Source organism: Ictidomys tridecemlineatus, chromosome 11, assembly GCF_052094955.1.
Source record: "Ictidomys tridecemlineatus isolate mIctTri1 chromosome 11, mIctTri1.hap1, whole genome shotgun sequence".
NCBI classification, from domain to species: Eukaryota; Metazoa; Chordata; class Mammalia; order Rodentia; family Sciuridae; genus Ictidomys; species Ictidomys tridecemlineatus.
Genome location: NC_135487.1, coordinates 106,041,711 through 106,060,779, shown reverse-complemented (window position 1 = coordinate 106,060,779; position 19,069 = coordinate 106,041,711). Strand labels below are relative to the sequence as shown.

General features: G+C 36.9%; 1 protein-coding gene and 1 pseudogene across 6 annotated transcripts in view; one reads left to right on the top strand and one right to left on the bottom strand.

Annotated features, from left to right (window-relative positions):
* The first annotated feature begins 326 nt into the window (after positions 1-326).
* LOC106145284 (protein tyrosine phosphatase type IVA 1 pseudogene) lies at positions 327-1,152 on the top strand (annotated as a pseudogene).
* Positions 1,153-4,209: 3,057 nt separating this feature from the next.
* Positions 4,210-19,069, bottom strand: part of Lrig2 (leucine rich repeats and immunoglobulin like domains 2) — a 165,100-nt gene continuing 150,240 nt past the window's right edge. For 5 of the 6 annotated variants that reach the window (XM_040287360.2, XM_040287361.2, XM_005337637.5 and 2 more), the window contains 5 exons: positions 18,485-18,766; positions 16,496-16,945; positions 15,848-15,997; positions 14,220-14,507; positions 4,210-10,312 (listed from right to left, as the gene is read on the bottom strand). In XM_040287360.2, the coding sequence (XP_040143294.2) occupies positions 10,089-10,312; positions 14,220-14,507; positions 15,848-15,997; positions 16,496-16,945; positions 18,485-18,766 (1,394 nt within the window). In that variant the 3' untranslated portion in view covers positions 4,210-10,088. Of the gene's footprint in view, positions 10,313-13,525; positions 13,555-14,219; positions 14,508-15,847; positions 15,998-16,495; positions 16,946-18,484; positions 18,767-19,069 lie in introns of all 6 variants that reach the window. The other variant, XM_078027035.1, reaches the window with a different exon arrangement.

Genomic DNA, 19,069 nt, shown 5'->3' with positions numbered 1-19,069 from the left:
AATTCATTACTACTCCACCAAGAAGCCCCCATAAGAGTGGTTAACCTGGACACAGACGTATTGAATTGAAAATCCACCAAGCATTTTACAAGAGTTCTGACCTGGATGGGATAAACCTCAGTGCACTTCCTTTCTATTGCCTCAGTATTACTGGATTGAAGAATTGCTGCTTCTTGTTAGGAGGTTCATTTCATTTCCCATTACTCCTAACTTCATACTCAAAGCACTGAGAATATCAAGTGGAGTATATTGAAGTAAACTTCAGTTACTTTGCATCATTTCTGTATTCAACTTTTTAAATTCTTTCATAACCCTATTGAGTGTTTTTTAACTAAATTAACATGGCTCAAATGAACCGCCCTGCTCCTGTGGAAGTCACAAGAACATGAGATTTCTTATTACACACAATCCAACCAATGCAACCTTAAACAAATTTATAGAGGAACTTAAGAAGTAATGGTGTTACCACAATAGTAGGAGTATGTGAAGCAACCTATGACACTGCTCTTGTGGAGAAAGAAGGCATCCATATTCTTGATTGGCCTTTTGATGATGGTGCACCACTGTCCAACCAAATTGTCGATGACTGGTTAAGTCTTGTAAATTTCGTGAAGAACCTGGTTGTTGTATTGTTGTTCATTGTGTTGCAGGCCTTGGGAGAGCTCCAGTGCTTGTTGCCCTGGCATTGATTGAAGGCGGAATGAAATATGAAGATGCAGTACAATTATGAATTTGAATTATGAATTATGTCTTATGAAGACAAAAGCGGCGTGGAGCCTTTAACAGCAAGCAACTTTTGTATTTGGAGAATATCATCCTAAAATGCGGCTGCGCTTCAAAGACTCCAATGGTCATAGAAACAACTGTTGCATTCAATAAAACTCGGGCGCCTGATGCTATTGCCTTGGAAGTGGAACTTAAGACGGGACCTAACTTGTCGTACATATTAGCCAACATGTTGGCGTGGTGAATAAGTCTGATGAAGCTTCCATAGGAATATTGGAAAGCAGTTTTACCAGGCCACAAGCCTGACAGAATTTCAGCCTCTATGTTTGGGTTATGATCAACCTGTTTGGACACTTAGCAAAAGATTCTTGCTGTTCACAATTTAAAATGTGCTTATCATTTGTACCGGTTGACCTTTCCTGAAATCATGCGGTATTGAGTTAATGTCTTTAACTCTATTTCCATGCCAGAATCTTACATAAGAAATTTAGAAAGATTAGGTGCCAAAATACCCAGCACAATACTTGTATATTTTTAGTATCATACAAAACTAAAATTCCAGGAACTAAGAACAGTCTAGACCTTATGTGATTTATTCCTTCAGTCATTTCAAACATTGTAGGCCCTATATGATTATTTGTCTGCTCTTTTATGTTTATATCTCCCACATACCAGTATACAACAGGTTTGCTTTTACCTATTGGGGTTTTTTGTTTCTTTTCCTTTTACCAAGTCTTACAGCAATTAGTTTTATTTAATATCTTTCTATAAGTCTTATTTTTTGCTGTTATGGGAAACCTCCATTTTGAAAACCTAAGTTTTTACAGAAGCACATGTCTAAGTCTCCAGACAAAAAAAAAAGCCTTAGTTAATTTAATGTTTGCACTCTGAGGTACAACTTAACAGGGAGGGCCTGAAAAAAAGAATGGGAGGGGGCTATTAAATATTTTTAGTAAAATGTTGCCTTTGTCTCGTGCAGAACCTGTAGAATATATGCTCTTTAATTTAGTAAATATTTTTTTAAAAGGTAGAGATGCTCTGTTATTGTAGGTAAAACAATTCTTAATCATAAAGTTTCTGAAATTCTTGTAATTTTTTTCATAATTATCAGAAGTTGTTTACCAACTTTTTGTTTGAAGTGTGATTTTTTTTATTCCCAACCTCTTGCAAAAAAAAAAGTGGGTTTCTGCTGATGAATTGAGCAGACATCTAATATTTTATATGCCTTTTGAGCTGTGTAACTTAATATTTGGATACTTGATAATTTTGTTTTATTATGTAATTGATAAAATGGTGATGTGTATTAATGTTAGTTCAGCCATATATTTATACTGTCTGGGAATGTGTGGTTAGAGTTCTGTGGGAGATATAATTTGTCAGTGTTCACCAGCTTGTAAAAACTTAGTGTGAGAGCTTAAACATCTAAATAAATAATGAAATGCATTTATCATAAAAAATAAATAAATTTAATCAATTTCCAGGTACATTCTAAACTTTGACATTGAAAGTGATCAATGCCCAGCAGGTTTTTACATTTAGAGACAGGGTCTCACTGAGCTGCTTAGAACCTCACTAAGTTGCTGATGCTGGCTATGAACTTGTAATCCTCCTGCCTCAGCCTCCCAAGCCACTGAATTTAAAGGTGTGTGCCACAGCGCTGGGCCTCAGACCTCAGAAAGCTTTACTCAAATGTGTATGCAAATTATGGACAAGATATACTGCTCAGACCAGGCAGTATCATAGGGGAAAATCCTGTAACCCAAGGAAATTCTTAGGTCAGGAAATCTGGATTCAAATCCTTGCTTTATTGTCTGAAAGTTTTTTGATGTTGGATATGTGATACTGCATAATTGTTGCCACTACAAAATCATAGCATCCTGGTTGTTTTAGTCCAAAAATTGTTTTAAAACTTTTCATCACATAATTGTTGGATGGTATAGTTCTGTTCCACAGCCGCTTAAAAAGATAAACAGGGGCTGGGGTTGTGGCTCAGTGGTACAGTGCTTGCCTCAAACGTAAGAGGCACTGGGTTCAACTTTTAGCACCATATATACATAAATGAAAATAAAGATCCATCAACAACTAAAATAATAATAATAATAAAAAGGTAAACAGAGCAGTAATGTATTCACCAGGGCATATGGATGTGTATCTGTTTTCTTAAGTACTGTGAGCCTCAAATCTAGAATTCTCAGTACATGAGCACTAGTCAGTGTACTTCCAAAAGCTTACTTGCGTGGCCTGCTGAGAGTGCTGCAGTACTAAGGGTAAATAAACCTTATGTGAATGGCAATGAGGATAGTGCATCAGATAATGAAAACAAACACAGTGGCACAGAATCTTCGGACAGACGACTACACTTTCTAAGTCCATACTTCACAACGCTGTAGTAAATTTTCTCAAATGTAATATTTCAACTACAATGTACAAAAAAATTAATGTTAACTTTTTTTCAGAAATATGTTTACTAAACTGTCATAAAGAAATGATGTGTGGAAGTGAATCCTAACACGCCTTGGGGCCCCCTACCAGAGCACAACTGAAATGTAACCCATGAAGTTCCTCTAAACCCCCTTGTCCCTCCTGATCGAGTCACAGACTTTGGGACAGGAGTACCCTGTGTTATTTGCTAGTAAAGCAATAAACTTTCTTTTTCCTCTTCCTCAAAAAAAAGAAAGAAATGATGTGTGTCACTTTGGACTACTTAATTTTAAAGTATATTCACAAATATTCTAGGCATCCTAATTCTGCACCAAAGACAGTTTAGTAATAAAAATTTTTAATACCAGAAAAAATATTTATAAAAAGTTTAAAAATGGTTGCACTCCTTTTTTGCAAAAATAAATTGGCATAAAATCCATGATTATATTGTGAAATAGAGTAATCTCACTGAGCCAGTTTGCTTATCTACAGTAGATTACAATTATCTACCTGATCTACATAATAAGATTATATGAGATTCAAATGGATATTTCTGGGAAGTGCCTCATAAAGACTAAAGTGCAAGAGATGTACACAATGGGATCAATAGTTTAAGCCCAGTCTTCAAAGAGTCTCCAAAATGGTAGTACAACTACAGAATACGGATGATCTTCAAATATTCTGTTAATCTAAGATTTACCAAACTAGAAATGTTGCCTTCAAGTTCTTCCCTGTGCAGAAAGCACTCTTACTTCCTAATGAACTAAATATGGATGTGAATATTTAGCACATCCAAATCTGCCAGGCACCTAGCACCAACGTAGACACCAACGTAGACACTCCGAGGGAAGAAGCAGAGGACAGCTCCTGTCCTGTACAGCTAGCAGGTAGGTGGCAGGTAGTGGCAGGCTCACAGCAGTGTGTGAGTTGGCAAGAACCAGAGAAGAGCAACTCTTCCTGTTCCTACTCATTCAGCTATCTGAAGGCTCACTCAAAAGGATACAAAATCAGAAATGAACCATTTCACTCCTGTAGTTTAGGCAAGTGAAGACAAAAAGACCGTAATGTATTTTAGCTTTATTGAAGACATATTACAGTAGACAAACAAGTAGACAAAACACATGCTCTATAAAATATACATTCTTATGTATGAGAAAATATAAATATCAGGAAAGAACCACACTGAACAACAACTTGGCTTACACTTACTTTTCTTTAGGTACATCTAATACCAGGGCTGCTCAGACTGACATCCTCTAATAAGGGAAAAAGAGGGGAAAGTATAGGGTAGAATTAAGTCTCTATGGATCAAGAGGCCACATTAAATAGCCAAGAGATATTTCAAGAGCACTTAACCACCTGCTGATCAATTTCTCTTCCAAAACAGTTATAATTGGCATAAGACCACTTTACTTCTTACATTTGAAAATAGGCACAAACAAGTCAAGCTGTTTCTTCACCTATCCACACCCTTTGCAGATTATTAGGACTGATAAGAAACAGCACACAACCTTGAAAGAGGGGCTTGAATCTTAACTCTTAAAACACACACCTCTGGAGACTGGAGATGTAGCTCAATGGTAGGGCACTTGACTAAAATATACAAAGCCCCAGATTTGATCCCCAATACCAAAAAACACAAACACACCACCTTACTACTCACAAGCCCTCCAGGTGATTCTTGGGGTTTCAAATGTTGTTTTAAGTGCAATTTGTAACACATCTCTTAATACAGAACTTGGGGAAAGAAGGGAAGGAGGGAGGAAATAAATTAATTGGAGTACAATCTAAATAAATATCAGTTAACCTCAAAAGAAAAGTTAAAGGTAGAAGAGGTAGGAAGGGAAAGCCCCTGCTGAGCTGAAATGAGAAAGATCAATTAACAGAAAAAGTTACTTGCCAAGAAAGAAAGCTCAACCTTCTAAGGTCCAGCTGTTTTCACAATTACCTCTATAATCTGTATTAATGAGGAAATTTAAAAATGAAAGCTGTCACATAAAATGACAGCACATTTGGGGCTCAGGGCACAGCTCAGGGGCAGAGCATGTACAGATTCAAAACCCAGACCCAGGGGAGAAAAAAAACCCAACAGCAAACTTACCTCTGTTGATCTATTACCCCCTTGGCATTTCCGTGGTATTATAATTATGAAAAAGGCCACACCAGGTAAAATATTGAATATAAAACTGAACACTATAATTCCAACACCATCCAACTGGGAATAGATAAGAAAAAAACCAAGTTCTCTCATTTCTATTTATGACATAAACACTTGAATGTGCACATATAAATTTTTATATATGTATATAAACATACATATACACACATGTACACATATTTAAAACCTTCTTATGTCTCTTATCCATTCTCTATTTTGGAATATATCTTTTCATATTTAGTCAAGTTCAGAATTTTTTATCCAATCATTATCTTTATATATCCTAATATATCTGACACCAAAAAAAAAAGAAAAATTAATCAAAGAGCAAAAAGGAGAGTTATAATGCAACACAAGCTTTGAATTTTTCACTATAGTAATGCCGCTTGCATTAGTTCTCTTTAGAACAAGCCCATAATTTTACATTTTCAGTCATGATCATGGGTCACATCCTTTGTGTTACTCATGGTCCCAAAGTTCTTTAGTTTAAAAAAATTCTGAGCTGGGAATGTGGCTCAGTGGTAAAATGTTTGCCTAGCACATAAAAGACCCTGGGTTCAATCTCTAGTGCCATCAAAACAAAACAAAACAAAAACTGAAGTACTCTCAACTAAACACAAAAGATTTTGAAGGGTAAAATTCTAAGACTGTCAGATTGCATGGAAAGTTCCAATAGAAATAAAGAGAACTTAAAAGTCATCTTGCCCATATTCCATCTCAAACAGAAATATAACACTATTTAAAGATTATTAGACTCTCAATGTACCTTTCCCCCAAAAGGCTGACTGTTCCACTTGTCAGATAAATGTGATTGTTTAGAGAGTTAACTCATATAGAATTATTAGCAGGTATATGGTGCACTTTCATGTAGATGACACCTGTCCTGTCATTTCATATGACAACCTTTAAGTTAAGGTTTTTATAACATCTCCCTTTAGAAAGATAGGAAAATGGGAAACAGTCTAAACTGCTTTAACAGCCTAAAGTTCCTTTTATAACTCTTTAATGGGCAAAGTACAGGCAACACGAAAGTTACAGAAAAATACACAAAGCATTCTGATGTGGCACTTTAAGGTGCAACTGTACACTGGGCCAGGTTCCTGACATTTCCTGTTCTAGAAAGTAGCTTGCATACAATGAAAGTATTTAGAAGATGCCGATAAACAGAAAGTTAATGGCTTAAGTAGAGTTCCTGTGTTAGTAAAGCTTCAAGTTCAATGAATCTGCAGTGTGGTGGTGCACGCCTGTAATCCCAGTGGCCTGGGAGGCTAAGGTAGGCGGATCAAAAGCCAGCCTCAGCAATTTAGTGAAGTACTAAGCAATTCAGTGAGACCCTGTCTCTAAATAAAATACTAAAAAGAGGGCTGGGGATGTGACTCAGTGGTTAAGTGCCCCTGGGTTCAATCCCTAGTACCAAAAAAGAAAAGAAAGAAAAAACCTAAGAGGGGCACAAATTAAGAACATTTATGTATCCCTATTAAAATGAAGGGATAACTGGGTAGGGAGACAGATTTCTCTTAGCATTTGTTTGCCTTTCTTTGCAACATCCTTGATTACATTAGCATTAAGTGGACAATGTACTGACAGAAAAAAGCATGGGTAAGCCATCAATCCTGTTTACATTAGATGGTGAAGCACTTGATCAGTGTTTTACGTGGTTAGAAATACATGCACAACTGTAATCCCAGCTACTGAGGAGGCTGAGGCAGGAGGATCTCAAGTTCTAAAAAGCTTAAGCAACTTTAGCAAGATCTTGTCTTAAAATAATTAAAAGGGCTGGACATATAGTTCGGTGGTAGAACATGTGCAAGGACCTGGGCTCAATCCTGTACCAGAAAGGGAGAGGGGGAAAAAAAAGCAATTAAGTAAATTCTTCCTAGGATTAGATGTTGTAGTTATTATTTTAAGACCCAAGGTAGGCTCTTTGTATTTAGACAGATTCCTGACTAGTTATTCAGGCAAGCTTGGAATATCTGGGTGGAGGTTTCAACCATTTGAGCTGATATAAGGAAGGATAACCTGGCTCCTCAGGGCACCAGACTTTGACACCACTGTCAGCATGAGCAGCATGGAGGGAGCACACCTGGATGGAGAGAGCAGTGATTCACACACTACAGTCTCTAGAGCAGTGACTCTCACCTGTTTTCTGCCCTCTCCACATATAACAGCTAATATTCGTGGGCACAAACTCTGGCAATCCGGCCTAACTCCACATTTACCACTCAGGAAAATCTCTCTTTGAGTTAGAGTACTATAACTTTGAGTACATTAGAAAGGGAAGCAAGGCACAAACTAGTTACAAATTAATTGTGGCCCACCTCTCAGATGATCTGGATACTCTGCTGTGCTGTAATTCTAGTATTCAGATCTGCTGCTCTAGAAAGCAAAGGTTGATTTTTCAACTGAGACAAAATTATTTAAGGTTACTGATAACTGTTTAGAAGTAGAATATTTTGCCAGGCAGATGGTGCATGCCTGTAATCCCAGCAGCTTGGGAGGCTGAGGCAGGAGGATCAGAGCTCAGTCAGCCCCCAGCAACTTGGTGAGGCACTAAGCAACTCAGTTGAGACCCTGTCTCTAAATAAAATACAAAAAAGGCCTAGGGATGTGACTCAGTGGCTAAGTGCTCCTGGGTTCAATCAAAACAAAATTTTAAAAAAAGAATATTTTTCCTCACAAGTATTTGTCTGTCTGTTTATGGTGCCAGGGACTGAACCCAGGGGGACTCAACCACTGAGCCCCATCCCCAGCCCTTTTCTAATTTTTTATTTTGAGATAGTGTCTCACTAAGTTACAGAGGCTGGCTTTGAATTTGGGATCCTTCTGCCTCAGCCTCCTGAGTCAATGGGATTACAGGTGTGTGTCACCATGCCTGGCTCCTCGTATTTCCTACACCATTATTCCTACTATAGAGGAAATAAATATGGATCAAGTTAGAGCAAGCAGTATCATTCTTGTTCAACTCTAACAAAATACTTCACAAAAGCAGCTTTTTATTAAAGTGGCATAATCCTCTTCAGCTCCTAAAGGAGATAGAAAGGGCTGGAAAGAGCATCTAGTAAAATAAAATGCCTCATTTCATAAATGAGGAAATTGAGCCTAGGGAAGTTCAAGGACTCATGCTTGATTACCCAGCTAGTAAAGAGCAGAGTCAGAAGTGAACCAGGTCTCTTAATTCCTGTCAGTCCAGTATAACCAATACCACAACCTCCTAAGAAGAGAGATGCAGACTGAAGTTTAGAAAAACTGTCATATTTAAGTTCAAAGTAAAAGTGAACAGACTCTGACAGGTGCAAGAGGGAAAAGGTAACAGGTGCAAGAGGTAAAGAAGTGCTGCTGCCCACAGGAGAAAAACTGATTAAAACCAAGTAGAAAATTCAGCTAAACTTTATGACAAAAAGCTGAAAAAAGATGCGAGTTTAGAACCCTGGATATGCATGACTTAGATATTTTTAAGAGGTTAAAATTATATAGTTAAGAATATTAGAATAGAGGATCGAACGGTGTATAAAGAAATCTGACAGCACAAAGAAAGAACTTTAATCCACTATATTTCATTAGACTGTTAAGTTCTTTCTTCACATAAAGCTCTTTGCTATGAAATTTGAAGAAAAAAAAAACTTTTTGGCTTAAATAATCACTTGTAAAAAACAAGGACAACTCTAAAGCTTTATAGTATAGGAACATCTTCTGTATGCTCTTCCTAAAAACAATACAAACACAGGAAGAAGCAATCTTTGGTTTCCCTGTCAATGAAGTACTTTGCTGAAAAAAGATAGTCCCCAAACAAGTCTTCTTCTGTTTATAATGAGACAGCCAGGCTCTGAAACAGCCTGGCTTTTAATGCTAGAAAGGGAATGTCACCTGGTGCTTGTAAACAGATGGCAAATGATTAAATGTATGAACCGTCTGGCGTGAAGCAGTTAATTTTACCAAGACTGTGTTATATGTGCATAATCACCAAGTACCCTGCCTCTATACATATACTTAACAAATAAGTTTTTAGAACTTTAGACAGTTTTTAGATCTCACTAAGTTATACAAAATCTTTGATCTGAGAAGCTGCTGTCAATTTAATAACTAGAGACACATTATATATAATTCTGGCATATCAAAAATATTTACATTACAACCAACACACATGGTCAATGAATAGAAAAATTATTTATAAATACACACATATTTACAATGAGTTCCCTGGGCAATAGGGACCAAAAAAAAAAAAAAAAAATCACAAGAATACAAAAACTTTTGACCTAATACCAGCTGGTCAAACTGGGATTCTTGCTGAAGACCTTGAATATCAAAGCCCCAGCCTCAACTACCTGCTTAAAACCACTGAAGAACCCCAGGCACACTTCCCAGAGGGCTCCAAAGTTATTTTTGCTCTTGGAAGGTAGAGTAGAACATCAAAGCAGTAATGTTTTCTCAGGGTTATTCTGAGAATTAAGATAATTCCAGCAGGTTAAGCAGCAATCAGACCTTCCTGATAGGCAAAGCACACCTCGGCACATCTCCATGGAACCATCAGGAAGCACATTTGTCCTGTATCTTCCTCTGCCAGTGCTGCATAATTTTGACTTGATATACCCATTTCTGTCAGCTGTTACCCTTCCTTCATCAGGCATAAACCCAAATGCCTGTCCTACCTTGGTGTGGTCAGATGTAATCATGAACAAAGAGTAAAGCAAATGCTGACTTTGGGGTTTCTTCTGAACTCTGAGGTAGTAAGTACAAATTAGTTCACTTTTGTCTCTGCCCAGATTTTATCCTAGAGTGGGTTTCATGTACCCTCACTACCATCTTGAATGTTCCGAGTCCTACTAAATTCAAAAGCATGGTCATGTAACCTGTGGCAGGGCACTGGGGAAGAAGAGTCTGGATCTCTCTCTGCCAGGCCTTCATTTCGATGAAGTTGTGGTGACTCAAGGACTGGTTGTTGGGAAAAGGGTGGATGAGACAGGCCTAATTCTCTGTTTATGTTCCACAGAGGCTGTTGCAATGTTTCTGAGAATGAAAGACAAGAATTATCAGTGGTGACTAGAATTCAAAATTAATTTTCTAAAACTTAATGTCCTTTTAACCAAAACCCCAAAGACATAAAGATGCCCAGTATTCCTGAATAAGAACATGGAGAACAAATGTGTATTTGCCATATTCTTAGCCACAATTAAAAAAACATAACCATACAAACATTGAATACAGTAGTAATGACAATACTGTTCAAGTGCAAACCCAAAACAATACAGCTCTTGAATTTTATAAACTATCACTGTTTTTTTGTTCTGTTGCCAATAGCAAACTGCTTTTCCATTAATGGAGACTCCATGCCTTTCAAGCATTTTAAATATGGTAATATTTATAAATGTGTGATTTGGAGGAATTGTTTAAATTTTTTTTCCTAATTTTCATTCTCTTCAGAATAGATTCTTTCAACAAGTAATTTTTTTTTTAAAGACAGAGAGAGAGAGAAAATGTTTATTTATTTATTTAGTTAGTTAGTTTTCAGCGGACCCAACATCTTTGTATGTGGTGCTGAGGATTGAACCCGGGCCACATGCATGCCAGGCGAGCGCGCTACAGCTTGAGCCACATCCCCAGCCCACAACAAGTACTTTTTAATAATGACTGTGTGACTTCAATTTTTGTAGTGTAATGGCTATGTTAAAGATTAACTATTTGGTCTAACTGAAGCCAATACAGAACTTGCAGCTATGTTTTTTCTTCAGTGACAAATACAATACTTACAAAATTTTTTTAAAAAATGGAACTGTGCCCTATTAGATGCTTATATTCAATGAATTTAACCAATTAATTTCTGAAACTATGCTGTCTTATGCTCATTCAGCTATTATTTTAGTGGTTCTGCTACATCAAAAATTAAATGCTATACATACATGGAAAATAACTAAAAAGACAATGGTATCCTAATTATAATGAAAGTTTCATGATACATGAGTAATAACTGCTGATTTTGTGCTGCTGTTACATCTTTAAAAGTTTTTGTTTTAAAAAACAAACAATCACTGTATTGGGGTTTTAGCTCAGTGGTAAAGCACTTGCCCCACACACATGAGGCATTGGGTTCAATTATTAGCACCACATAAAAATTATAGAGATATTGAGTCCATCTACATCTAAAAAAATAAACATCATTAAAAAAAATCATTGTCTTCTAACTTCTAGAATGTAAGAACCAAACAAATACAAGCAATAAATAATAACCAAAAGCAACTATATTAAATGACATTATCTATACTCTGGTTTCAAAAAAAATCTGCATTTCTCTCATTTTTATTACAGTAGTGAACTATTTTCCCCAAAACTACATTAAACATTAACTTCATTACATTAACTTCACCTGGTGCATTTTGGGAAAAGCTAGCCTAACATTCTGAGAACCAAAACCCACAAATAAAAATCCATGTAAAAAGTAAGCTAGAGCAAGTTTTTCAAGCTTTAATATGCACAGAAATAACCTGAGGATCTTGTTGAATACATGGACATTTTATCACCGAACTACATCCCCAGTCCTTTTTATCTTTTGAGACAGAGTCTTCCTAAGTTGCTGATTGTCTCTAAGTTGCTGCCTCAAACTTGTGATCTCTTGCTCCAGCTCCAAAGTAGCTGAGATTACACATATACACCACCACAACCCAGCCATGACTGCCTTTCTAACAAGCTCTGAGGTAATGCTCATGCTGACAGTCCTAGCCCACACTATGGGTAGCAAGAATCTATAGTACCCTAGATAAAGAATAGACAATGCACCAGTGCACTCTCATTTGAACAGAATCAAAATTTAGGCATGCAGAAAGCTTAAAAAAAAAAAAAAAAAAAAAAGGATATGCTGCACCTTTGGTTCTCCTTAAATCTTTTTTCTTTTTTCTTTTTTTTTTGGTAACAGGAATTGAACTCAGGGATACTTAACCACTGAGCCACATCCACAGCCCTTTATATTTTATTTAGGGATAGGGTCTCACTGAATTGCTTAGGGCCTTGCTATATTGCTGAGGCTGGTTCTGAACTCTCATCCTAATACCTCAGCCTCCTGAGCCACTGGGATTACAGGCATGTGTCACTACATCCAGCTTTGAACCATTAAAAAGAGTCACTTAAAAAATGTGACTTTTTAAAAATATATATATATATAATTTATTTTTTAGTTGTAGTTGGACACAAGACCATTATTTATTTATTTTTTATGCGGTATTGAGGATTGAACTCAGGGCCTTGCACATGCTAGGCAAGTGCTCTACCGCTGAGTCACAACTCCAGCCCCTTAATGCGACTCTTCTAAGAGAAGGAAAAATTGATTTAGTGTTGGTGCATTTTTTTCCTGGACACTGAATGTAAACATAGAAGACTAACTTCAATAATGGTACTTTTATCTGCCCTCTACCCTCTTGAGCAAGCTTTAGAATTGGTCTCTTAAGAACTAAAGAGTGCACAATAGCTAGACTGTGGAGCCAACCTAGATGCCCTTCAATGGATGAATGGATAAATAAAATGTGGCATTTATACACAATGGAATATTACTCAGCACTAAAAAATAACAAGATCATGGCATTTGCAGGGAAATGGATGCATTAGAGCAGATTATGCTAAGTGAAGTTAGCCAATCCCTAAAAAACAAATGCCGAATGTCTTCTCTAATATAAGGGGGGTCACTCAAAATGGGGTAGGGAAGAAGAGCATGAGAAGAAAATTACCTTTAGATAGGGAAGAGAGGTGGGAGGGAGAGGGAGGGAGAATGGGAATTGCATGGAAGAGGGAAGGAGACCCCCTTCGTTATACAGAATACAGGTAGGACAATGTTAGGGGGAAAAAAAAAAGAAGTGGTCACATTAGATTAGAGAGAAGTGGTGGGAGGGGAGGGGAAGGGGGGAATGGAAGGACAGCAGAATAAAATAGACACTAGTATTGCTGTGGGTATATATGTGACTCCATGACCAATGTAACTCTGCAACCTGTACACTCAGAAAAATGAGAAATTACATCCCATCTGATTCAAATGTATGATATGTCAAGATCATTGTACTGTCATGTGTAACTAATTAAAACAAATTTTAAAAAAGGAAAGAGGAGAATAGAAAAAAAAAAAACTGAAGAGTGCATCTTAAGTCTCATCTTACATTGCTACTCTTGCCAGAACCATCCCTGAAAAATACTACTATCTACTACATAATTTACCCTCCTTTCTAATCCTATATTTCTTACCTCCTGCCCCATTTCCAGTGCTCTTCCACCTCAGATTAACAGGAGATGACAGGGGATAAAAAGCCAAATGGTCAGGAAGATATGCTCAGGAGTACCTTTCATAGTCTAGAAAGAGCTATGTTTTACTGACCAAGCTGTTATCAAAGACCTAATCTACACAGTATAGTATTTCTTTTCCTGGGCCATGAAGGACAAAAGAACCTATTCTAAAACTGTCTTCCCAATTATGGTGCTGATCATACCTCATAGCAGAAAGAAAACATCTGCCAAGTGATGCTGAAATAAAATATTTGTCTGATAGAACTGCAACCAAACAAAACATTTTAAAGTTTTCTCAGTACAAAATAATTTTGCCCATATTATATTCTAAGCATTTCAAATTTCCATTATTTAAATAAAATGGAAGAACAAATTACCAATACCCATATGAAACTTCTCTAAAGCTTCTTTCTATGTGGCCTTTGGATTTTCTGTAATACAATCTTGGTACCCCACAAAAGCTGTTTTCATCCTCCAGATAAAGACTTTGTAACCCAATATGTAAAAATCTCTGGCTCTAATATATACCAGTTAACAATGGCCACTTATTCCAGTGTAACAATTTGTTTGCTTCCTGTCAAATGAGTGCTACCTATATGATAGAAGGAAAAATCCACTGGGTAAGTGAAAGCAAAATAACAAAAAAGACCCTTACCATTGCTCATCTGTGCGCAGGAAAGTTTCTTCTCACTTTTTCTATCATTGTTAGTAGGAAAGGCAGACAGCTCTCTGTCTGCTGATATCAGGCTCTCCAAGACAGTGGCATCTTGGGGAGGATGTGACAAAAATGTCTCCTTGGGCATCTGGACCATGAGGCTGGATAGTGTCTGATCTAGAACATCCTCCTCAGCAATATAGGTGTATGGACAGTATTCACGGGTCCTTGAGTATATGTTGGCATTGTCGTAACAATCTGAGCAGATCACCCGGGTACCAGTGCCACCTAATGACAACATGGGACAGAATCCAAACCATTTTTCTGTTAAAGAATTAGTTCGTATCACCAATTTCCATCCTTGAACTCCTAAACCTTATAAACAAGATGAAGTTTCAAAATCTGTGAATGGACTCATTTAATCTTCATAATATCCTCATATGGTAGGTACTATCATTATCCCCACTTTATAGATAAGGTAACTACAGAACATGACAGAAGTAATGTTGCCAGAGTGAAAAACCCAGGCACTCTGGCTTTAGAGCCCACACTCTTGAATATTATGTTAAACCATCTCTGCCCAGCCCGGATAAGTCAAGTTCAAAGGGATCCAAGATAGGGCTTGCACTATGCCAAAAGATACATGCTTAGCCTAAGCAAATTAAAGCAGACAACAAGGAGTTTAGGATGACTTTACTTCATGAGAGACCATGTTACTTTTAAAAGTCAAGAGGTTAGCAATACTAACTGCTAAAAGTATCCCTAGTCTAAGTCCTGCCTGACAAGCATGTGGTGATAGAAGTAAAAGTTTAATAAAGTAAAGAGCAGATCTAAAGTAATACGTTCATAGTCATAGAGCTAGAAACAGGAAGAACTCAGAATCAAATACAGTCTTTCTATTCCTTCATTCATCTCCCCATGTTTTGGCACTCCCTATGGAAACAAGAGTCTTGAGAAGTAGGGGTGAGAAGTAGGATTGAGAAGTCAGGTCCATTTAATTAGGATATGTTTATCTCTCTGATGTTCTTCATTATATGATGAATGAGAACCACTGTTGTACTTTATTTATTTATTTTTTTGTAGCAGCCACATCCCCAGCCCTATTTTGTATTTTATTTAGAAACAGGGTCTCACTGAGTTGCTTTGCACCTCATCCTTGCTGAGGCTAGCTTTGAACACTGTTGCACTTTAAACTTTACTGATTATCTACATGTTAGCAGGAGACACTAACTTCCCTTGGATGTGATCTGAGGGATGCTCCTCCCTGAAAAGTCTTTTATTAAGACTCTGGTCAACTTTTATCCTATTTTGCATGAAGCTAAATATTTTCACTTTAAAATATTGCTCAGAGCCAGTTGTGGTATGAACCTGTAATCCCAGTGACTTGGGAGGCTAAGGCAGGAGGATCACAAGTTTGAAGCCAACCTCAGAATTTAGTGAGGCCCTATCTTGAAGTAAAAAAATTTAAAAAGACAGGGGCTGTAACTCAGTGGCAAAGTGCCCTGGGTTAAATCCCTGGTACCGAAAGGTAAAAAATAAAATATTACTTCAGGTTAATGGGGAAATTGAACACTGAAAAATAAATGACAGGACAGGCTGAAGTTGTAAGCATAAACAAAAATCCTTACCATCAGTGCCTTTGTGTATATATCCACTGGCAGGAGGCATGAGCTGCTGGTGACTGCCTGCCTCAGAGTTACTGTATCCTTCCTGTGGCTCAGACAGTGTTCCTTGGGAAGACAAGTAACTAGGAATGTCTGCAGGCAAATTGAGCTCCTCTGATTGAAAAAAAAAAAAAAGACATCTGTAACTTTCAAATAAAGTTACCCAGTTAAAGCCAACACTCTGAAGGCTATTTTCTCAATGTGCTCTACTCTGATACAGCTGGCCAGGGCTGGGGAAAAAAGGGCACCACTGTTCCCCTTCAGAAAAACTATGATAGAACTAATTCCTCAAACAGGTTGATATATCAAGGAAACTGCAAATTTTAACAGAAAAACTTCCTTATGCCTATATTAGGTATAATGTATCATAGGCTCCTAAGTTTTTGTACTTAATAATAAATCCTACTCTACATTCTTTTTTTATAATTTTTTTTTTAGTTGTAGATAGACACAATCTTCATTTTATTTATTTATTTTTATATGGTGCTAAGGATCAAACCCAGTGCTTCATGCTTGCAAGGCCAACGCTCTACCACTGAGCCACAACCCCAGCCCTTTACTACATTCTTGACTCAAGTATTAAGTCACAGATATCATCTAGGTACCACTCACCTGTGTTTGTGATACTATAGTCTTCACTTTTCCTTCTCATATGGTAAATAACAATGACCCAGATCAAAGAGGTGCCCACAACACAGCAGACCACAACAATGATGACAATGCCAACTGTAGTCCAGCCATCATCTTCATGCCCAATGCTACTCTGAGAAGAGTCACAATTGGGGGATGAAATGACATTTAGGTAAATATGGCCACGTTCTGTCCCAAGGGTATTAGACATGATACAGGTATATTTCCCGGCATCTTCTAGTCCAGCATCTACAATGATGAGAAGCTGGTTGGCGGCAGCAAAGAAGTGTCTCTCTGTCACCAGCAGTGGTCCATCATCTTTAGTCCAATTGAGGCGTGGAGCAGGACTTCCTCCAGCTATGCACTGTAATACAGCCGTTTCACCTCGGGTTACTGTCTTGTCTTCCAGAGGTCTAATAAATGAGGGTGTCTCTAAAAGGGAAACATTTAAAATATCAAGTTAGGCAATTGTTGGGGCTGGGGATGTGGCTCAAGCAGTAGCGCGCTCGCCTGGCATGCATGCGGCCTGGGTTCGATCCTTAGCACCACATACAAAGATGTTGTGTCTGCCGAAAACTAAAAAATATAAATATTAAAATTCTCTCTTTTAAAAAAAAAAAAGTTAGGCAATTGTATTCTCTAAATCCTATTGAATTTGACTAATGGGAAGATTAGAATCTTCTAAAAATGGGAATTCATAATCCACTTGAATCAAATGTATGAAATATGTCAAGAGCCTTGTAATGTTTTGAATAACTAATAATAAAAAAAGAATCTTCTAATATAATAATTCTATTATAATTCTATCTTAGAATATGTTTCAGACCCCCTCCAAAAAAAAAAAAAACTTAAATTGAGGCTGGGGTACAGCTCAGTGGTAGAGCGCTTGTCTAGTATGTACGAGGTCCTGGGTTTGACTCTCCTGCACAACAACAAACAAACAACAGAAGCTCCAAAACCTAAATTTCATCTCAACATTTCTACTTTGGGCATGCTCTCCCAAAAAACTAAAAAAGTTATATGCAAAGAAGCTTATTACAAAATCAATTGCAATTTAAAAGTATAAGGACATATCTAAAAATCGCTCTTCAAGAAAATAGAGTCACATGATTCTTTATGAAAACTTTCTTTTAATGACAAGGTAATCCTTGTAATACAATATTAAACTCAAAAAAGGTATAAATACTTAACTACATAAAAATAAATTTTAAAAACGTTTAGAATATGCTAAAATATCAGTGACTTACCTAAATTTTCTGTAACCTTAAAATTTTAAAATACTAATTTTTCTGATTAAATAAGTAACAAATCTAACAAATTTCTTTTAAAAAACCCTGCCATCTAGGGAAATACAGAACTAGAAAGAAGAATTTGCTTTAAACTTGAGAATAGGACTCTAATAAGAAGAAAGAAAATAAATAAAAATTCTAGTAAGGGAGATATTTGAAGAAAAAACATTTTGCCAGAATACAGGATTATGAAGCACAATAGAGGGGAAAACAGAAAATCTAATGAGTTAATACAACGGTTATATGTTGTATTTTTTAATTAACAGGGGAAAATAATTAAATTATCTTAGGTTCTTTGTGAAACAGTATATGGAGCATTAGAGAATGGCTAGAACATTTCTAAGAAAAACAGTAGGACTTGTAATGTGAGCTTTCTGAAAAGTTAATAAAATACACAAAGTAGAAAAATTACAGAGGGAGACATAAAATTAAGGGATTGAATTTTCGATTTATGAGATAAAAGAACCCTAATTCTGCCCTCAGCATTTCCCCAGATTTCAGTTATCTGACCCACTAATATCCTAGGCTGACATAACTTAAATAAAGTGACAAAATAATAACAAAGGTAAAAAATCACAACTGAAATCTCAAAATTATTTTACAAAATAATAATAATTTGCAAAACAAAATCAGCTCTTAAAAGCTCCCGAAATAGTAGGGATACTTGAAGTAGTTAATGTACCTAAAACTGTTAGAGAGGCATTTGCTGAGAGACCTCCTGCTATATTTTGCGCCATGCAACTATAGATTCCCATGTCTTCTATTTTCACATTGGCAATGAAGAAGACATCATCCTCAGGCATGACATGCATGCGTCTTTCTCGAGCCGCAGGAAAGTCAGTACCACCATCTTTCTGCCAGGAAATCTGAGGTACAGGGTGCCCCTCTGCAGCACATTCTAATCTGGCCATGGCACCAGTGCGGATAGTCAGATCCATTGGAGTTTTCAGAAAAGATGGCATCTCTGTTCCAAGAAAGATCATTAAGAAAAAAGTCAGGAGAGGGAAAAATATACACAACATGCCAATCTGACAGGCAAGATATCAATTGTTGAAATGATGCATTTCTTTGAGAAGACATTCTCTCTGGATTGACAGTCAATACAACTTTAGAAGCCATCTTTCCTCTCAGAAACTCAAGAGTATTTAGAGCACAGTGACAACTAACTCTTCTAGAATATCTGACATGCCTGTGATTTTCCTGATGGGATTAGGGAAAGCAGAAGGCCACAAACATTTCTGAACTCCATATTTCAGAACTTGATATT